Genomic DNA, 21,253 nt, shown 5'->3' on the forward strand with positions numbered 1-21,253 from the left:
GTGGCAGGTAACAGCAGCACTACAGGTAGGACATTGGTGTCCGGTAACAGCAGCACTACAGGTAGGACATTGGTGGCAGGTAGGATCAATTTAAATGGAGTACAGTTTTATTACAAGACAATATAGGTATTCAGGAAATGTGTTAAATGCTGAAGGACAGATTTTCTCAAATTTACATGTGCAGTTTTGATGTCAGGCTTTATATAATTTGGTACACACTTTTCAGATGCTCTTTAAGTAAATGATGTCCAGGTAACACAGCAAATAAAGGCTGATGTAAAATTGTGAAAACAGTAGTCTATTGGGTAAAATGGCAAATGGCTTGCAGCATGTGTAATGCTATCCCCAAATTACACAATAGAGAGATCTACTAAACTTGTGTTCACGTAGTTCATATCCACTACACACAGCAGTTTGAAAACAACATAAAGGTCACAAAGTAAATTTGGCACAGGAGACATTTGTAATATAAAAGCTTCAACAACTGAGCCAGAATGCTGAGGCCTGAACAATATTATTCTACGAGCTGACATAGAGCTGGCATCAGCCTGTGACCTGAAGTAGTGGGTTAACCTTCCTAAGTGAGTGCTATTATCTGTGAGTTAACCTGTTCTCTGCACCCCTGAGTACTCAGATGTATACAGTGCTGTGTGTAATGCAGCTCCGGAGTAGTTAATAAAATGAACAGGTTTACAGAGGGTTGAAACTTTGCAGAAGCTCCTGGTTAATCTCTTCGCTTTTATTAGCAGAGTAAAAATAGATCCAATTCCCAGAGACTGCTGTGGCTCCATACACTATGGATGATGAATAGGTCTGTGTTGTGATCACTACACAGTCACTATAGTAAAACATTGGTAATGAAAAGTGGGAGTAAAATGGAGGAACGCATTCTATTTAATGTTTATAAAGTTATAAAAGTTGCTGCTAAAAGCTTATAGCTTTTATTCCAATCTATAAATTAATGGTAGACATTTATTTAGCAATACATATTAGGAAAAATAGAATTCTGCCGTGTATTCGTAACATAATTGATGGTACTAACATGCACATTATATATGTATACTACAGAAGTTGAGCAACACAAACCATACCGTATGTAGACAGCTGGAGTTATTAGACTTGCATCCATCATACCATACAAGAGAATTGCTACTGGTTCAGCATCTATCCTCAGGGAATAGATACTGAGAATTACATGCAGCATACAGGACAAGAGAAATTGTATTATACAAAGTTCATTCATGCAGAATTAAAACAGATACTCAGCATTACACCCAGTATATAGGACTAGAGAAGCCATACTGTGTAAAGTCAGAACAAGAAGTACTCAGCATTGTTCTCATATACATATTACTGAGCTGCACAGCTGACTAGCTATCAGAGGTAAAGGCCCAATATTATTAATTTATAATTAGGTCTAACTAAGTCAAAGCTGGAGTTCCCAAAACAGCAGCATGTATGAGCTTTGTTAGTTGTAAAGCTTGACAGCAGGAAGTGTGTTGTACCTCTGCACAAAGACCGCTGCTTCCACAAAAAGAGCAAGGGTACCTTGAGATTGCATTCTAGCAGGGAACAGGTGTTTTTAGCCATCTTACATGTATTTAGTGTGTTTAAAGGGTTTAAGGCAGCGTTTCTCAACCAGCCTTCTTCCAGAAGTTGCTAGGGTTTCTTGAGCAATGAGCAATTTGTGTCTCTCGGTCAGTTTAATAGATAGATATAGCTATGTATAAGGGTGGCAGCCTTTCCACTGGCCAACAATTTACATTCTTTTTACTGAACACCACACTAATGTACTGTGAACTGTGGATATAATAATTATAGAAGAGGTCCCCCCATGTTATTAAGAACAAGCAACACTTCTTCAAGGCATGGTAAGGTTCCCCATGGAATATTATATCAGGTGATATTGCTTGAGATGTCATTTTAGCATTCCTCACATGCAGCTTGATGATTCATCCCCATTATGCAAGATGAATTACCTTTACTAGGTTACATTTTATAAAATACATGTTTTCTTTTTTTTTTAGTTTATTATTTGCAGCTTTATGTCCAGCCCCCCTGAACTCCGTCTGTTCAACTACACATACCCAGGATGGTCTGTAGTGCTTGGCTACTGCATTGGGACTTCCTCTTTCATCTGCGTTCCCTTGTACATGGTGTACAGGATAGCTAGTACTCCTGGATCATTAAAAGAGGTAAGGAGGCTGTTATCGGAGATCTGTAAAGACATAATAAAAAGATAATACCTTAAACAGTCATAAATCATTTCATTAAAAGATTACTGGGATGTCTCTAATTACCATGATGCCATAATACATTAAATATGTAACAAAAATAATAAATATATCATGCTTATGAAAATCATATAGTGCCTAAACCATAATTGTAGTATGCACTTTTAGTGCACTGTATGTTTTCTTTTCATTCCCCTTAGGTTTCTAAACAAACCACCTTACATTAATGATGTGACCTATTTATTCTTGAAGTGAACATTGCATTCTAATTCTGCTTTGTCTTCCTGATAGCGCTTCATCAAGAGCATAACCCCAGAGACCACCACAGATATACCAATGGGAGGTATTCACATGAATGCTGTGTAACCTGGAAGCAGAACCTTGTCCTGTCTGCAAACTTTACGCACCCCATTCTGTGCCTAAAGAGAACTATTCCAAACCTCATACTGTGTATGGTTCATCCACCCTCAATGCGCTGGATCAACTCTGAAGATTGGGCTCCTTCTCAGTCTATATTATGAAAGCCCAAAACGGTCTATATTATGGAAACCCAAAAAGGGTCCAAATCACAACTTCTCACTGATCCATGATAAAAAGGTGGCGTGCATGTTTGTGTTATGGATAATTATCTGGGAATGCTAAAACAAGATATATGGGTCATTTATTCCATGTAAAATATCTATATGTGCAGTGTGAATTCAATGTTGAGTGTAACCCAGAGTGTTTGAATATATAACAGCTGCTTATTGACCTTATTAGTCTTAAATATCAAACTGAGCCTTAATGGTAATCTGACACAAGGCAAAATACCTGTGTGAGAAATCTCAGGTGGAAAAAGCCACTCCCCAACTTCTCATACTCCTTAATGTAAAAATTCATCATCTGGGATTTAGAAATTTGTTTCCATCAGAAGGTTCCTGGAGAAGTGTTTTGTATTAAAGAAATTTTTGAGAATTTTGAAAATATGAGAAAATCAAGCCCTTCTTTATATTTTTGTCTAATCTTAAAAATAGATTTTGTTTTTTATCAAATATATACTTTTGATTGTATGGTAATATTTTTTATTTAAATTTTTTGGTTTTGCATAGAGTAGGGAACAGTTGGGCTAAATGCACACGTAGCATTTCATGATTGTTTCCAGTGACAGATGAATGGACAAGCACTGTACACACAGCATCTATTCTGTTCTAAGAAGAAAGGAGGGGGAATAGGATGAATGAGTGGTAGTTATTCTCAATCATCATTCATAGATCTACCATAGCGGTGGGCAACCACTGTACACGTCAGATTCTCATCTGATATGAACAGTGTATGGTTTTTACAAATAAATCGGACGTATGTATGCAGCCTTAGACCCTTTGATAAGTTTTCATTGCTGTCTGCATCCTGGTTGTGGAGATTTACACGTCTAGTTTCATTCTGGAGAGAATTCTTCTAATTTCTTGTGTTCCAATGTTAAGGAAATTCTTCCCGTCAGGATAGAGATAGCAAACAAAAACTTGATGAACAATCTAACACTGCTCCGTTCTCTCTTATAAAAAAAATTGATGTTTCTTAACGCATAAGTCATAGAACACTGGAGTAATTTTTATCTAATGTCTTCTGTTTTCACTTTAACACACTTATTTCTTTATACCACATACAAATTAACAAGGGTACCCACATTGACACACAATGAGCTTGTCACCAAAATTTGGTTTAGTGTGGTCATAGTTTCTCAGCTTCAAAAGGACCCCTGTAGCATGAAAAGATTACTTGTTCAAAACACAAATATAATGTCTTTGTATATCTAATAAAATACTTATACACAACTAAAACTCATTTGTATGCAGCAAGAGTTTTATATGCTCTTGGGCTGTGAAACTTTTTGGATAACATACCTGTATGTTTGTATTCCAAACCTAAAACTTAGTACTCACAGGCTGGTGTTAACTTTGAAAAAAAAAAAAAATTATTGGAAATCCCAGGAATCTGTTACGAGTTCAACAGTAGACTGATCACATGCAACCAATCTGTTTGGACTTGAGTCCTTTGGTACACAAGTTGTGGTATATGTATGAGTAATCTATCAAGGTCCTGGGGTTTACCCCGTCCCCATCCCACAGAGATCAGAAAGCAGAATATAATACATGTGTGTGCTTTGGTTTAGGATTAATGATCAAGCAGTTACTGAATGGTTCCAGTCAGTTGGGCATAGAAGTAACAGATCTGTCTGTTTTTTCTTTGACCTAAGGTCATAGGTATGTAATGACACTCATTTGTTTTTAATGTGGGTACCTCGTTCTTGATCTGGTCACCAAGGCCAGTTCTTAAAAGATTCTTATCCATTTTAATTCACACAAGCGGTCAGAAACAGAGCAATTACTTCTTAACCACTGACAGTGAGCACTGGGTAGCCACTTTAAGTAGTGGCTTGTGGCTCCCCATTGAGAAAAATGGCCCGGCAAATACCCGGGTGCTTGTTCATTCTTGTAAGAGCATGTCGGTGGTGGGCTCAGTGGTGGTAGCTGCTTAGGAGCTGTCTGGAGACAATCTTAAGAGCTGTGTCTGTGTTTAATTACTGTTTGGGGAATTTTTTAGGGGATTTCTCCCCCCTTTTTCTTGGATAAGAGATCAAGAAGTGTCCTCCATAAGGGAATCTTACCTGCCTAACCTATTCCATAGATTCTGTCTTCTGCGTACCTCTGTTCAGCCGGCTATTTCTTCCACCACTTTCAGTTGTTCTACTGAGCCAGTTCTCTATAGCACCTGATGGAGAAGCAGTTTCGCTACTACCTTACAAGTAGATGGCTTCTCCCTTAGGGCTTGGGAAGAAACCAGTAAAGCACATTCAGTAATAAGGACTGAAGCCACTTGGAGCAGCTTAGAGGAGCTTGCTAACTGCTAATCTGACATAAGTAGATGAGGGTGTCTATGGGGTGAGGAAGGGGTTAGAAATTAGGACATATAAATTTAAAGACCGAGTTGTCCTTTAAATTACAGGTTTTTCCACAAAATCCATAATTCATTGATACTTTTAATATTTTTTGTAGTTTTTACATTTATTGTACTTCTATATATGTTATATGTGTTCCAATGACAGAAAGGGAGTAACACTTCCCCAATTCCAAAGTTTTGTCTGGAGTTGTGTCAGGTGACAACAGGCACAGCTTTACCTCTTTCTAGCTGTTGTTACAATATGTTAAAGTGCAGCTGAATCTATTTTTCCTGTAAGTGTAAAAATTGGGGGTATTAAAGCTCCTAGTTATTTTTTGTTACATTTTATTTTTGTATGGACGTAACAATATCTTTTTAGTATAGATTATTCAGATAATGAAAACTATTAAGAATTCTAATATATATTAAATGTCTATATTTCTAAATGTACAAAATGTTCTGTAAGCCATGATGTAATCGCACTGTTATCTCGTCTGTTACATATAGAGAGATTTGGTATAGGGGTTGGCCGAATGAAACACAAAATATAATTCTACACAGCAGCTTTTTAAGGCAGAAGGGGAACTCATAGCTTTGATTACGCTCATATTTTCAACAAATATATATTTAATGGCTGAACATGAAATTTAAAGCAAATCTGTATTTCACTCAATTAGGGCACAGGAAAAGCTGGTCCTTTCCATTGCTGATACTTTGTTTACCTTTCTGGTGGACCAATAAGCCATTTTTAAGTCATGGGTTGGCCTGCACTTTCCTACTTTCAGTTCACTCCATGGACACTCAACTTGGGGGTATGGCTACCCTGTGAAGGTTACAAGCTACCTGAGTCGTAGTGGAAGCAGAGTTGTGGACACTCTCCCCATGTGACACTGCATGGTGGTAGGCCAAACCCTATCACATTGAGTTGCATACTCCTCAATACCTGCAAGAAAACAAAGGTGGAAAATGAGAGTGAGCAGTTCATCCCCTAAAACCTAACCTTAAACTTCAAAAAGTAATCTATCGCTCAAACTGTCAACAGCACCTGTATTCTGGGCCAATATTCACCCTACTCATTGTAGCAATCTGTATCATGTCTTGCACTCTGCATGGAGTTTTTCCATAGTATTTCTGCTTTTACTTAAAAATCACTGAGAAAGCCCAAAACATGAGGTGCAAAAAATTTATTTCCATCAATACCATAATACATAAGTAATAGTGTTAAAAACTGATTCTCTAAATGTGCAAATATCCTTCCTGCTATCAAAAAAATATTAATATGGGCCACAAATTTTACTACGTTTTAGAAGCTAAAAGTAGCTGTAAGTAACAATAATTTTACTCTCGATTTACTGAACAAAAAAAAAGTACTGTGTCACGTGTGCATAGTTTTGGCAGATGATAATTTAAGATCAAATGTTCCATTTTTCATATTTCTAAATAACCCCTGCAGACTCAGCTGTGACGATAGACAGCTGTTGGATATTAGCATACCTATATAAACAGTCAGCGGTTTATCAGCACTTCATAGTTTGTGTTCCAGCAGTTGCCAAGTGATACATCTGCATCCATTTTTTCAAGAGGAGATAATCATCTAACCTTACCCTCTAGTTTACACAATTGTGACAGTACCCAATATTGTGCTCAGTAAACCAGAGCAAAGACAGGACTAGCACTGTTACATTTCAGCGCTGGAGTACTATATCCAATTCCTAGTGGGATTCCTGTTTGCATGTTCTGTGGGGTTACTTCAGTATTTCAGGGACATACTGATAGGCCAAGTCACTATTACACAAACGTGGCCAGTAAACAATGTGGCTTGTAAACATTTCTACATACTGTGTTATGTGCTGCTGAATATGGTAAACCTAGATATATGAAATAAAATAAGAGACTTATGTGCTGCTAACATGTTAAGGTCTAGGAGGAATAAACTATAACATTTTAACTGTATCTGAGCTACAAATATAGTAACCCTCCCTGTAGCTCACTCTCCATTAATTGGGATCGAAGGGGCTAGCCGATCTGCTGGAAGGCTGTGTGCTGGAAAACAAAGTTAGTTTTAACTACAAAAAAACAACAATGCAATTTTCAATATTGTGAAGTGATTTTGTGTGTGTTGCTTGTAAAGAGGTAATTAAATTTAAAGCCAATTTTCGAGTCAATATATATGATCCAAATCTAAAGTGAAAAAGTGTTGACACCCTAGGTCATTTAGTGATTTCCATGTCTGACCTTAGCTGTCGGTGTACTTTTGGTATGTGTTTATAAATAAATACTTGTTGTGTATAAATTTAATAACAGCTATTCTGTAGATAAGGATAATCATTTTATTGTGTTGTCAGTATATTGACCTGTTGTAAGTGAATAAGTATGTAATATTTGCGTGTACCTCTGTGTGAAGCATGTTTAATATACTATGAGTGGGTCTTGCCTTAAAACCCAGCAATGGAAATTCCTAATTCTATATGGGGAATAGGGCTACTGTAGGCCTCGTCACAGGTGAGAACGAAGTGTTCCTAATGAAAGACTGCTCGTCTGCCCTGTTCTGGCCTATATTAAAAGATATGCTGATTGAGCAATATGATTTTTTTCTTAAGAAAAAAACCTTCTGTACAAGGCTGAATAATTAGTATGACACTTAAAATACCACAGCTTTCCTAAGTTAAGAAATCATTCACCCTGAAAGAATAAGCTTAGATTTGTCCATTTATTTCAAAGACAAGCAAAGTGGAGAAGAACATCAGCTTTTTTTTTCTCCCCATGTGCAAGTGGTTTGGTGCCATCAGGCAGGAGACACTATGTAATTGTATTAGCGGTTATGGATATTTTAAACACTTTGCACTTCCATATCTTCTAACTACAGCAATTTGATACAATCAGAATAGGAAGAATTAGAATTCATATTTCTTGAATTGGCCATAGAGTGTTCACCTCCTGCTTTGACGTTGGATCAGGTGACAACCCTTTACCGGCATCACGCTTTCCAATTATCAAAAATACTGACTGCACATAATCATTACAAAACATTTTCTAACCCCCACAGTATCATCCAAAATAAGATGGGCACCAATTTCTGCTCTTTTTTATTCTCTCTATTCCAGGGGCTGAATAGGATTGCAATCTAGTTCTGCAGATTCATGCCTAAGCTTCTGAATAATAAAATAGCTCTCAGATTAATCATGTTGTATCTCCATATTGGACCAGGCTTTGCGGTCCTTGACCACCTTTACTCTGGTTAAGTTTTCTTAAGATAACATGAGAATTATGATTTATTCCTAAACATGCCATATCCACTACTGAAACATATTAGTAAATATCGTGACTACCAATGAAAAGCCTGCTCAGTTTATGCACACATATAATTATACCTATCAAGCAGTAAATTCGAGTAGATAATAAATAATTGACATTGTAAGCAGAGGCAGTCTATCCAAATGACTGTCTAGATTTACATGCATACAAATACCTGAGCTTTGCATGCTTTTTTAAACCGCAAATAGGCAATGCACATGAAAACTAATACTAGGTAAAACTTTTGACATGGAAACGCCCCTTGTTTTGTAGGACTCTACAAGTCTGGCTAAGAAATCTTTAAAATACTTATTACAGACTTCTTCATCGGGACCCCTACATTCATTTACCTAAAGCAGGCTATTGAAATTTTTTGATGGCCAAGATACATAATAAAATATGTATTAATATAAAATACTAAAAGAAAATTATATTCTAAAGCAAACCTGTAGTGGTATAAAGTTTTTAACCCCCCATGTTGGAACCTTGATCTAGTTTTCTCTCAGAACATTATTTATGCCCATGGTGCTTGGAAAAGTAAATGTAGACTCAGATAGGAAGTCAGAGCTGAACCTGGGTCCTCTATCTGCCTCCACTTCCACCTGGTTGGTGGCCTCAGCATCCAAGAGGTAGAGGGTGAGGAGCTGAGGAATTACTTCTTAGCTGAAGTTCCTATTTGCATGAGAGTGCTTTTGGGTTCTGGAGGAGCTTTGGAAGTAAATGAACATGAATTTGTAGGTCTCAAACATATGCCAATACAGGTACACTTTATAGTACTATTGTACATTTACAAAGTCAAATCATATTTACGTCAAAGGAGATAAACGTAACCATCAGTTAATGATATGACAGCTCGTAATATTTATAAAATATGTGCTTTTGAAGACTGTTATTAAATATGTATTTTACTTAAGGAGTGTGCTACAACAATATATGTTAACACACTGCAATATTTTTAGGTGGTTCTATGTGGAAATTAAAATGTCCAAAGCCATCTTATGGTTCCACACAGACAGAGATACCAGCTCTTAGCATGTGTGTGTCACATTTTATATATATATATATATATATATATATATATATATATATATATATATATATATATATATATATATATATACATGGTTTTGTCTTTAGTAAAGCATGTAACTGGAGTCATATCTGTACATATCTATATATTCATTCACGTGTATATTATGTATTGGTATTAAATTATGCAGCCATTCCTCTTATGAATGTTCTAAGATGGATTGTAAATCATCGGTATGTGCCTTGTATTGTAACTGTTATTGTAAAAAATATTGCCATAATAAATATATCTCCATAGTTCTCAAGCTTCCTGGATATATTGTTTTTTTAATAAAGTAAACCTAGCATCAGATAAGTTTTTATGTTCAATGCATGCATGGTATAGGTATACAGTGTGCAAGTGTAAGACTTGCAGACAATCAAAGCCTTTGCAGCGCTAGGTCCTAGGTTCGAATCCCAGCCAGGACACTATCTGCATGGAGTTTGCAAAAACATGCAGTTAGGTTAATTGGCTTCCCTCTAAATTGACCTTGGACTACATTAACAACATATGACTATAGTAGGGACATTAAATTGTGAGCTCCCTTGTGGGACAGTTAGTGACATGACTATGGACTTTGTACAGCGCTGCATAATATGATGGTGCTATATAAATACTGTGTAATAATAACAAAATAAAACAGCTGAATGTACAGAGTAGTGAGTCCATCATTTTTGCCAAAAGTTGTATAGCTAACCAGATTGGCTTGGCATCAGCTTTCTGTAATTCTGTGTAGTGCAGAAAAAGAAGTGAGAGAGGGATAAGCAGTTCAAGTGGCCAATTAGGTGTCCATGTGAAGGAAAAATCTTCTGAGGTCCCAATAATGAAAGACAATTTCCTGTTTCCCTTATCTGGAAAAAACTGTATCCTTACTAAGTCTCTATTAGCTTAATAATCACACAGATCCTAAATACCAAGATATTTAATAACAGAGAAAGAATTAACAAGTAATCAGCAATTATTCCAAATAAGCTAAATAGTGATCACATGGACAAAGCAAAATGATACATTACGGAAAGAGTCCGTCCTCTACATCCTGCACTGTTTGGGTTCTTCAAAGATTGGAGGGAGAAAGAGTATTGGAGGGAGAAAGAGTAAGCGGTATCATTGGTCTAAAAGGCATAGGGTATATATAAGAGAACGATTTATGACTTGTCCCTTAATATACATCTCCATGACCCCTGGCCACATCCAGCCACACCCATGCATCCACTTCTTACTTGAGTGACCTCCCACTTCCCACTGCTCACAGGTGCCCGCTGATATTTTCCAATAGGTGTCACTGTTGCATTGGGGGCAAGTCCTCTGGCTCCTTTGGGGGTCATTAGATAGCAGGTATGTTTATACACCAGGCAGGATGATTGGAGAAGTCTTTGAAGTAGTTGCTTCCATGCACAACCCCCCATACCTCACACCTGGTATGGTGTGATCTTCCTGTTCAAGGAGGTGTTATCTTTCCCTTCTTTCCCTCCAGTTTCTTGGATCCAAACCACAGCTGGAGTCATCCTGCTAGATTTGTCTGCATTGACATTTCAAAGGCAAAATGCACTTGTGTGCATGGAATATGCACACAAGTGCTGATTTTATACAATTTATGTTGTGCACTCTAATACCATGTGTGAAAACTATCTAAGGCTGGGTCTATATTTTTTTATAAAAACACATGTAAATGTTTCTACTGCGTTTTTATGCACTTTTATTAGCGTTTTAAAGCTTGTCTTTAAAATGCTGGAAAACGTCTACGCCACGTTTTCCGCATTTTCCCGTGTTTATTTCCTAAAAATGCCCAAAACGCAGGAAACCGCCTAATTTAAATAAATGAAAGTGTTTACCCACGTTTTATAGCGGTTTAAATTTTAAACGTTGCAAGCAACTTTATAGATAATGCTTATAACGCCTCAAGGAAACGTCCTGGTGTAGATTAGCCCATTGGAATGCATGGGAATTTTAAACATGGGCTTTTAAAGCCTCAGGTTAAACGCTGAGGAAAACCACAAAAGTCTGTGTAGACTAAGCCTAAATGTTCAAAGGGGAGACAGCAGAGTGGCAAAGAGTTGAAAGTTATTACCGTATTTTTCGGACCATAAGACGCACTTTTTTTCCTCCTAAAGTGGGGGGAAAATCAGGGTGCGTCTTATGGTCCGAATGCAGAGGTACAGGGGCATATTTTTTTACTTGTGTCCCCGCCTGACAGCAGCCAGTGTCTGTGTTCCTCCTCTGTGTTCCAGCGTACGGCACTTGTGCCCGCCCACGAAGGCGGCGCCGATTGATTTGATGAATGCTGATCGGCGCCGCCTTCGTGGGCGGGCACAAGTGCCGCACGCTGGATCTCAGGGGAACACAGGAGGAAAACAGACAGAGGCTGACAGCAGCCAGTGTCTGTGTTCCTCCTCTGTGTTCCAGCGTACGGCACTTGTGCCCGCCCACGAAGGCGGCGCCGATTGATTTGATGAATGCTGATCGGCGCCGCCTTCATGGGCGGGCACAAGTGCGCACGCTGGATCTCAGGGGAAATCAAATGAATTTTTTTTTTCTTGTTTTCCCGTGCGGAAAACCTGGTGCGTCCTATAGTCCGGAGCGTCTAATGGTCCGAAAAATACGGTAGGTACTTTAATCTCCAGTCACAGGATGAGGGGAGGCAGACCTTGTTACTGCAGCAAAGAGTCATATCACCTGCTGTAGATGGGTACATTTCAGGACTGAACAGGAATACAAACCCCATGGAAGATTTTTGCCTGTAGTTCAACTTTAAGGATGATTTGAGAACCCTGAATTTACAAACTCAGGGCTGATATCGGACGAAAATCTTGTGTGTGTACAGTGCTCATTGTCCAACGTCCGAACGACTGTCCTGGCGGATCAACAGATGAATCGTAATGGATGAAAAGGGGGAGGGAGCGCAGCGGGGTGCTGCTCCGCCATTCTCTCCCCCCCCCCTATAGAGCAGAGCATTAGTTAACAATGGCAGAAACATCATCAAATTGTTGCTGCTTCCAACAACAGAAGAGTAAATGGCAGCCAAACCTGGTGGAAAATTACAAATACTAAACAGCAACAATGTAATGCTGTTTTAAAAGTTTAAAGTAATAGCTTTGAGGCATATGTTTCACCCTAATGTGAAAGACAAGGAAAATACAATCAAACCCATAAAGAATCTTGACTTACAGCTCTCTCTTTAATTGATTACATTTATGTTCTTTCTGTCTATGTCCACTTTGTCATAAGAAATACCAATAAAAGACAACACACAAATTACAACTGATGTTTACTTGAATAATTCTGCAATCAAATTCACAAAACAATAAAAATGCTCACAAGTGGAGGATAGTATATGAAAATCCCAGTATCATATCATCAAAATAAAGTCCTTATTTAGCACTCCTGCCAGAGAAATGCATTGATATGAAACCATACTAACAAACCACTGCCAGATTTACCAAAAAAAGGTAAAGACAATAGATATTTTTCAATGACCAAACGGTTCTTCTAATCCTCTTCTTTTTCCACATAGGCTTTGGTTTTGACCCGAGCCATTTGTCGAGCAAGGTAACGATCCCTGGCCGATACCACAGTCTCTTCATTAGTGCGTTTTGCAAACTTATTGCCTGGGGAATTACCCACACTTGGGGTTTCTTCTACATCACTCTTGGAATCACTTTTAGGTGGCATTTCAGATGGTGATGAGTTCCTCTTTTTATTACTTTCATTGTGCTTTTTGTCTTTAACTTCTAGGTCGTCTGAATCCATCCTCTCCCTATGCTCCCTGTCTGACCTCTCCCCACGATCCCTGTCTGACCTCTCCCCACGATCCCTGTCTGACCTCTCCCCACGATCACTATGAAACCTATCTTTATGATCTCTATCTGGCCTATTCCTATCTGATCGTTTTTCATAATCTTTCTCCATTTTTTCCTCTCTTTCTCTGTCCTGTTTGTGTTCATGTTGTCTTTCTGACCGATCGCTGTAATCTTTTCCTGACCTGTCTCGATGCTCTTTGTGTCTATATTCTTTAACACTCCTATCTCTTTCCTTACCATCATCCATCCTATCTCTGTGTTTCTTGCTTCGTTCCCTTTCTTTATCATTAGAATACTCAATCCTTTCTTTTCTATGTCTATCATCATCTCTTCTTCCAATCGTTTTATTTTTATGTTCTCTCCTTTCATCTGACTCTTCTCTCTTCCGGTATGCTCTTTCTTCAGACTCATCCCGCCAGTCTCTGCTATCCCGACGGTTTTTGTCTTTGTCAGTCCCACTTGTTTCACTCTTATATCTGTCCCTTTCCTTATGGTCATTTTGTTCTTCGCTGGATGAACTAGAATGTCTGTGTTTCCGATAGCTCTTTCCAGGTTTCTTGAAATACTCAGATTTGCTTGGAGGTTTTTTGTCGGCAATGTCTTCTTCTTCACTAGACTCTGTACCTAAATCACTGTCAGCATCAATGTTCTCCTCTTGGCTACTGCTGTCTGCTTCATCTGGATAGCCCCTTGGCTTCTCTTGTTTTACTCTAAACATGAAGGTAAAAAAGTTTATTGGGTATCATTCAGAAAGATTTGTTCATATAGTATATCATCATAATGTTAGAATGCAGTACTAGCATGTATATTGACAAGTAATGTTTGACAAATTTAAACTGGCAAATTAGATAAAATTCGGACATAAATGTCACTAGAAAGAGTCATTAGAAATTCCTTTTAACAAAAGCTTCTACGACAGACCTTGGAAAGGTAAGCTGGGACCCAGATTTTGTGTGCCTTGTCAGTGATTACTATATAATTTCAAACAAGCCCTGGAGTCTCCAAAGAGTGATTAAATATAAATATAAATCAGGTTTTGTAACGGTATTGTCTTATAAATGTAAAAGACATTTGTAATTTATATTATTTACCCTTAAATTAATTCTTAAACTGTTTTAAAATACTTTCCCAACAGACAGTGTCTCTGCAGGCCTTTGCTTAGCACTCAATTCAAACCAAATGACCCCCAATAGTTTGGTCCCAGTGACACCTAAATTGTGTGAGTATTCACCTAAATTATCAAATATGTGCAGATGAAATAAGCAGACAAGAATTTGCTTTTCATGTGATTGTATAACTAAAGGGGATATTTACACAATGCAGTGTGAAGAGTCTCAACTTCTTTATAAATCAGCCTCATAAACTTACATCTGACCTACCTCTGGTCTTGCAATTTTCCTATTTTACAGTTGTATGCAGGCAAATTCTAGTACAGTGGCTTATGTGCATTAACGTGGCAAAGGGAGAGGCTACATTTCTATGAGAATTCTTTAGTACAAGAGATGTAAAACAATTCTCACCCTGCATCTCTTAAGCTGCATTCTGGGGCCTTTTCTTCACCCACAGTCTGATTTAAGAGATGTCTGTAAAATCCACTCAGGTCTTTTTGTTTGGTCACATCAAGAGAAGCTAAAGTAAAGAGAGATGAGAAGAAAAACATTTTAGTCATGCCTGCTACAAACTACAACATAAAAGAACCACACACTCTGCAAGAAAACATTTTCACTGCTGCGGTCATAGTAAACAAAAAAAACAAAAAAACACAATGTCTAAAAATAATAAAAAGAGAAGCCCAAGTATTGAAAGGTAGTAGATGTCTGCCAAGTTAATCCATGTATCACAGAGTAAGGAGAACGGCGTAAGGAGAACGGCTTGCATATGCAAACTTATAATAAAAATCATACAATTTTAATAATGTCAAAATACAATAAAGCAAAAACATACATATTGGGCTCATTTGAATACACGGTAAAACCCAGTTGGGATAAATATTTTAATGTCACAGTCTCATAACAGTAATAAAATTTCTCGTTTAACACTTTGGCTTCATCAGGGGATATGGAGACTCACAAAAGAAGGGGGGAGAAAGAAAAAACATTTTCTAATCTGTTAAGCTTGAATTTGGAATAAATCTCTCCTCTCTTGACTGCCTGCGGACATCTGGTCTTTTCCACTCACCACCAACGAACAAGGTTTATACAAATCTGTGGACTCTCTTCTCTCTCTTCTTCTAACCCCTGGGAAGATCCCTCCTTTCAGAAAACCTGAGTTCAATTGATACCTCCCTACTGGGAAGAGAATTAAAAACTCTTGGGCCAAGTTAAAGCACCTTTGGACACATATTTATACATCTGACGAAATCCGTTCTAACTACTCATTTCAACTACCTCACTGAGTAATGATCAAAAGAGTATTTACTGAATCCCAAAATCATTTAAAATACAAGTGCAACATATCCTGTGAGGAAAGGCAGATTTATTCCAACTTTAACCTCAACAGAAAGAAAATTTCTTTCCTTTCTCTCCCCCCCCCCCTTTTCTTCCAGTCACCGCATAAACATCAATGTGAGTCTCCATTTACCCTGATGAAGCCAATCTGCGAAACAAGACATTTTCTCACTGCTATGAGACTGTGACATGTAAATATTCTTATCCCAACTGGGCTTTACAGTGTATTCAAATAAGCCCACTATATGTTTTTGCTTTGTTATATTTTGACATATTAAAATTGTATGATTTTTATTATATGTGATACATAATTTGTAAACATTTTTGTAAACTAATGTTCTATAGATTTCTAATGAATTTCACTATGTCAAGGAAAACGCATGACACTTTGCACCCATTGTTTTTCTTTTGTATAAAAAAATGTCTTTTCTACCTAATCACAAGGTTTACTGAGGAGATTAGTTAGTATTTGAATTTTCTGTGTATAATGTTAAATGTGCAATATTTTTATTTTAAATATATGTTCAATATAGTGTAAAGATAAAAAAAGAGGGCTAAGTTTATTTCTTCTGTTTTGTGAATATGTAGACAAAGAAACCTATTAACTTAATTCTTATAATTATGTTAGTAACTTTTTAAAAATTAAAACATCTAGGCATTTAAAAGCCTGAATCATGACAGAATTTTCCCACACACACCCAAATATACAAAATATAGCTCTCGGGAGCCAACAGGGAGCAATACTCTGCCTAAACCTTGGTATCACAGCAGTCAACACTTTAGTATTTCTCTGTCCTACTTGAAATGTGGGTAGACTCTGCGCATCATCATAAATGCAGAATAGCAAGTTCTGAATTGTATGTGACAATGTTGCCGAGGAGGCAGACATTCAACTGTATAAAAAAGTGCAACTTTGGGAGACTGTTTAACCAGCCAGAATGGATAGTGGGGACTGTGAAGTAAGGTAAGTAAATAAGGCCAATTAAAGCCCCCACCTTCCCAATCCTAAAAAGAATTATATATTAGTTTATTTTTTTTCTACCGGATAGTGTACAACTAAGTCAACATTCCTAATGTACAACACTAATTATCATACACATGGAAAATTAAATTATCTTTTATCTAAGCAGGTATTGTTTTTATATTCCTTTATATATACATATATACATGCAAGATGTAAGCGATTTACTATCCTTGAAACAGATATTGCATTTTTCATATTCAAATCTAAAAATAATACCTAAACAAGATAAAAGAATGACAAGCTGTCACCTTCTAATTCAGCTTCTCTTCTCTCCCGCTCCTCTTCTTCAGCCTTCTCTTCCAGCTTCTTCCTGTAGGCAGTTGTCAAAAAAGCCTCCTTATCTTTAAATTCATCTCCTTCCATTTCACGTTCTTTCTGAATCTTTTTCTCCATCCGTTTTTCCTGTTCCTTCTTCCTCACTTCAACAGCTTTTAGTATATTTTGGATATACTTGGGCTAAGAAAGAAGGAAATACAAAAATAAAAAGAAATACTTAAAACTTTTCTCGTCTTTAACACTTCTGCTCCCAAACCTGCACACCACTCAAGAAACGGAACAATTTGTTACCATTTTTGCATTTCTACCATGGGTCAGTTTATTTGGCAATAACTTAAGATACCATATATGGGACAAACAAAGCCTAATTATGCTGATATTATCTTGCAAATGAGTTTATTTTAAAAAAATTCATACACACTAAAACATAAAAACACTTTGACTGCAAATAAAGTCATGTAAATTAAATCTATAACTTGTCTGTTTAAAAAGATACTACATTTTTCCTGCTCCATCTCAATGACTGGCCACAGAAAGTTTATAATAAATCGGTAGTTAAACATCTGGTAAATGCGGCAAAGGCCTACATTTCCAATTTGTGGAAACAATTGTCGGCCCCTTCTCTAGGGATGTGGCTCCACAGAGTAAACAAAATTAAATTAATGGAGAATTTGATTGCGGGTATCTACAAACGGGATGGGAAATTTTTAGAAACTTGGGCATCTTGGATTATGTTTCAAGAATCTCTAGTTCATGAAGATTTATTGGGTGATTTGAGGGTAGTAGTTGACTCTGTGGCTTAAATAGTCTTGGGCTAATAAAAATGCACATACTAAAGGGTTTGTTCTCTTGGAAGTTTAGGGAGGCCAATGGAGCTACGGATTTTGATTTTTCCTTGTTTTTTGTTTTCCTACATTGTATGTTTTGGTCCTTCCATATTTGTATAAAAAATTTGGTGTATAATTGTCTCTCTTCTTTATTCTGTTTCTATGCAATTGGTCCATTAAGGTTATTGTTAAAATGTGCAGGGATCCAGAGATGTTTCTCCCTTCCCATATGTTATTTTTGTTTTTTCTTATGTTGTTTCTTCTTTTTTAGTCAAAAATTTAAAAAATTCAATAAAAATAGGTTTAAAAAAAAAAAAGACACTAAATAACAAAACTAAATTTTGCACACATTTTCACACATCACCAGTTTTATTACACATATATAATACCATTACATGCATCATTTTTCAATTATTTGATATGCAGTGAACCTTCTCTTGCCTAAAGATTAATTTATGATTCTATTGACTCAAACATGGGTAGCAGTATAGATGCAAACTTCAGTTGGCACAGAACTTCACTGACTCTCCACCACTAACAAGCATGTGCATTCCAGGAGGAAATATCAGCTTTGGAGCTCATCCTCAACAAATCACAAGCACCACCGTAAAAGACACCATTTACAAACCACTGTTGCCATCACCGACAGGCCTTTAAAATGTATTACCATATAGTTTTGTGCTTAGATGTGTTCTGTATATTGTCTGCTTCATTTTGATGAAGAAAAAGAATTGGGTTTCCATAAAGCCATCTGATCACCTCTACCAGCCAGGGACAGTGACATTCCCCCACCATCCCCCCAGAATGTCCCGCGACCTCTATAACCGGTGTCAGGATAGAGAGTGGGGATAAAACATATTTCTGTTTGCCAATCTACCCTGTATTGTGTTAACACCAAAGTGTTTAGAGATGTTATACCTCAAACTTGGTCTGGCAGAAGCTGATAAAGTGCAGAATTTGTGCTTAAACAGCTTCAGCAAAGTGACTGACAATAAATCAAATATTTGACATTAGGGTTTTAATAAAAAGGGAACCTGTCGCCTGTCAAACAGGAGACTATTTGAACCTTAAAACAAAACATGCAAGTCCAACGTTTTACTCTACTGGTATATGTTTTTTAAAAATATATAATGATTTTGGGGGGAAGGTGTTAGGTAATCTTCAAGCCATTTTTACATGTGTGCAAAAAGTAAATAAAATGCTCCAGCTGCAAAAGGGCATACATTAGGAAGACAGCGAGCTAGTGTGAATGGCATCTACAAAGCTCCTTCAGAATGGTGCGTTTTCAGACTACTGTATATAGTACACAAAGTATACCTTAATAGAAGTTAATAGAACTTAATAAAAGTGTAATGAACAGTGTATACATACCTTTCTGTTTTCCACAGACAGCAGTTTAGCTGTATCTTCCTCTTTTTTCTTCTGCATGTCATCATATACGCTGTCATACTCGTACACAGAGGCATCCTCCTCCAAGGCTCTGTGCATTTCCAGCTTGGTCTTGGAAGAGATAGATATATGTATATATAAACATGAACATTTCTGCAATTTATCACATTTTATTACAATGACCTCAGGGTAATTAAGGCAAGCCCTACCAGGCTCCTTCTGTGTAAAAGGCCAGATGGGCATCACACCTGCCAGCTATATAATGGATATTATCCAGAATTCTACACAAAAATGTAATTTACATGTTAAACAAGATATACATTTACAATTTTTCATGTCAAGTCATAAGGGAATTTAAAGTGATCTCTTAATGAGCTTCTGTACAAGGAGGATAAAGCCTGTACATCAAACAACAGCTCAGCCCTGTAGTTTAGCATAGCACTCCAGCCCCTATTAGGCAAAATACTTGACCTATTGATGCCATTATTGTAGTGGATAATAGTATGTGGCACTGTAAATACCATGTTTTGGTCAAAAAGGAAAATAAAAAAAATAATTTTTTTTTCATTTAAAATATATTAAAGAAAAAAAAAAATTGGACAGTTTTTGCATATAAAGTAGAACCTTGGTTCTATGGAACCCACGGGGAATGGCCGATTCCGGATAAGAGTAGTTTCCAGTTAACCAAGGTTAATTCCCTTTTCTTCCTTTTCTCGGACATTCAGCACTAGATTTGGATGGGGAGACTTGTCTACATTCACCTCTAGTGCTGAATGGCTGAAAAAGGGAAACCCTGATGACACTTGAGCCATAATCAGGGTTTCCCTATCCTCAGCCAATCACAGAACAATCAGTGGAGCTCTGCTCTGTTCTCCTGATTGCTCCCAGAGTCTTAGCAGAGGTGTGATATGTATTCTTGGTTGCAGAACACATGCCACAGCTCCGCTAGGGCTGCAGGAGCAATGAAGAAAGCAGAGCTGTCGAGTTCCGGATAACCAGGGTTCTACTGTAAAATGAAATCATTAGAATTTCTGTGATGTTTTTATCGTTTTCCTGTGCTTTAATAGAAAGATTTCATCTTACTTTCTAATAAAATGAAGAAAATAAACCAAAAAGGGTTTTTTTTGGGACTTTTAGGCATCAAATGCTCTTATCATACAATAAAAACAGTATGTTTATTTATAAAGCTTAACAGTATATATACACAGAAAAATATATAGTTTAAAACGGTTTTCCTCAGACATTACAGTAACATGTTGCAAGGACACACTGGACACATTTTGCCACCTGGATGTAGAGATGTGAACGGCCGTGTAGTCTCGCTCTATTCTTCCATCTCCTTTGTCACTTGGTTTTGGCCCTGCGGCCATGTCCTATTGGGAAAGGTTCTTTTGGGAAGGTTGTTTTGCACCTGTCATCAAGTTGTAAACAATTTCTGTTATTGGTATACCTAAAATTATTTTTTTCAGGTATATGCAATTAATTTTTTTATATTGTAATGTGTTCTTCCAGATATGTTTTTAGTTTATATGTACCTGATTTGTCTTGTGTTACTCCTGAAGAAGCGGACCATAAAAGGCTGTGAAACACATTAAGTGTGCTCTTGAGACATGTTACTGTAAAGTCTCAAAAATAATAAAAATTAAACTATACTGTTTTACCAGAGAAGGGGTAGGGAGACTTTCCAACAGCAACACCTCACCTAAGAAAAGGAATGTTTTACTCAGAAAAGTTGGGGATGGCTGGAACCCTAATAGATTTCGGTGTCCCTGTTGTAGTTGTGTAATACATGAAACATAAAAATCAATATGACTTGATGTGCTAATCATTCAAGTTGAATAGATATTATAACAGCATTTTATGGGTGGCAATTGACTGGCAGCACCAGCAAGGTTTTGGATGCCCATTCTTTTTTAGGAAACTTGTCCTACCAACCCTCCCCACCCTAAAGAGAGCTGTTTGTTTGTGGGCCTTTCTGTC

General features: G+C 37.2%; 2 protein-coding genes across 3 annotated transcripts in view; one reads left to right on the forward strand and one right to left on the reverse strand.

The window, feature by feature from the left end:
- The window catches only part of SLC6A4 (solute carrier family 6 member 4), a 63,459-nt gene extending 53,688 nt beyond the window's left edge, over positions 1-9,771 (forward strand). Inside the window, exons 13-14 of the mRNA XM_072430759.1 lie at positions 2,028-2,195; positions 2,526-9,771. Of these exons, the coding sequence (XP_072286860.1) occupies positions 2,028-2,195; positions 2,526-2,600 (243 nt within the window). The 3' untranslated portion in view covers positions 2,601-9,771. The remainder of the gene's footprint in view (positions 1-2,027; positions 2,196-2,525) is intronic.
- Positions 9,772-12,761: 2,990 nt separating this feature from the next.
- Positions 12,762-21,253, reverse strand: part of NSRP1 (nuclear speckle splicing regulatory protein 1) — a 29,775-nt gene continuing 21,283 nt past the window's right edge. For both annotated transcript variants that reach the window (XM_072430767.1, XM_072430774.1), the window contains exons 5-8: positions 19,256-19,384; positions 17,030-17,237; positions 14,831-14,939; positions 12,762-14,020 (exon numbers count right to left, since the gene is read on the reverse strand). In XM_072430767.1, coding sequence (XP_072286868.1) covers positions 13,000-14,020; positions 14,831-14,939; positions 17,030-17,237; positions 19,256-19,384 — 1,467 coding nt within the window. In that variant the 3' untranslated portion in view covers positions 12,762-12,999. The remainder of the gene's footprint in view (positions 14,021-14,830; positions 14,940-17,029; positions 17,238-19,255; positions 19,385-21,253) is intronic.

Source organism: Pyxicephalus adspersus, chromosome 1, assembly GCF_032062135.1.
Source record: "Pyxicephalus adspersus chromosome 1, UCB_Pads_2.0, whole genome shotgun sequence".
Lineage (NCBI taxonomy): Eukaryota > Metazoa > Chordata > Amphibia > Anura > Pyxicephalidae > Pyxicephalus > Pyxicephalus adspersus.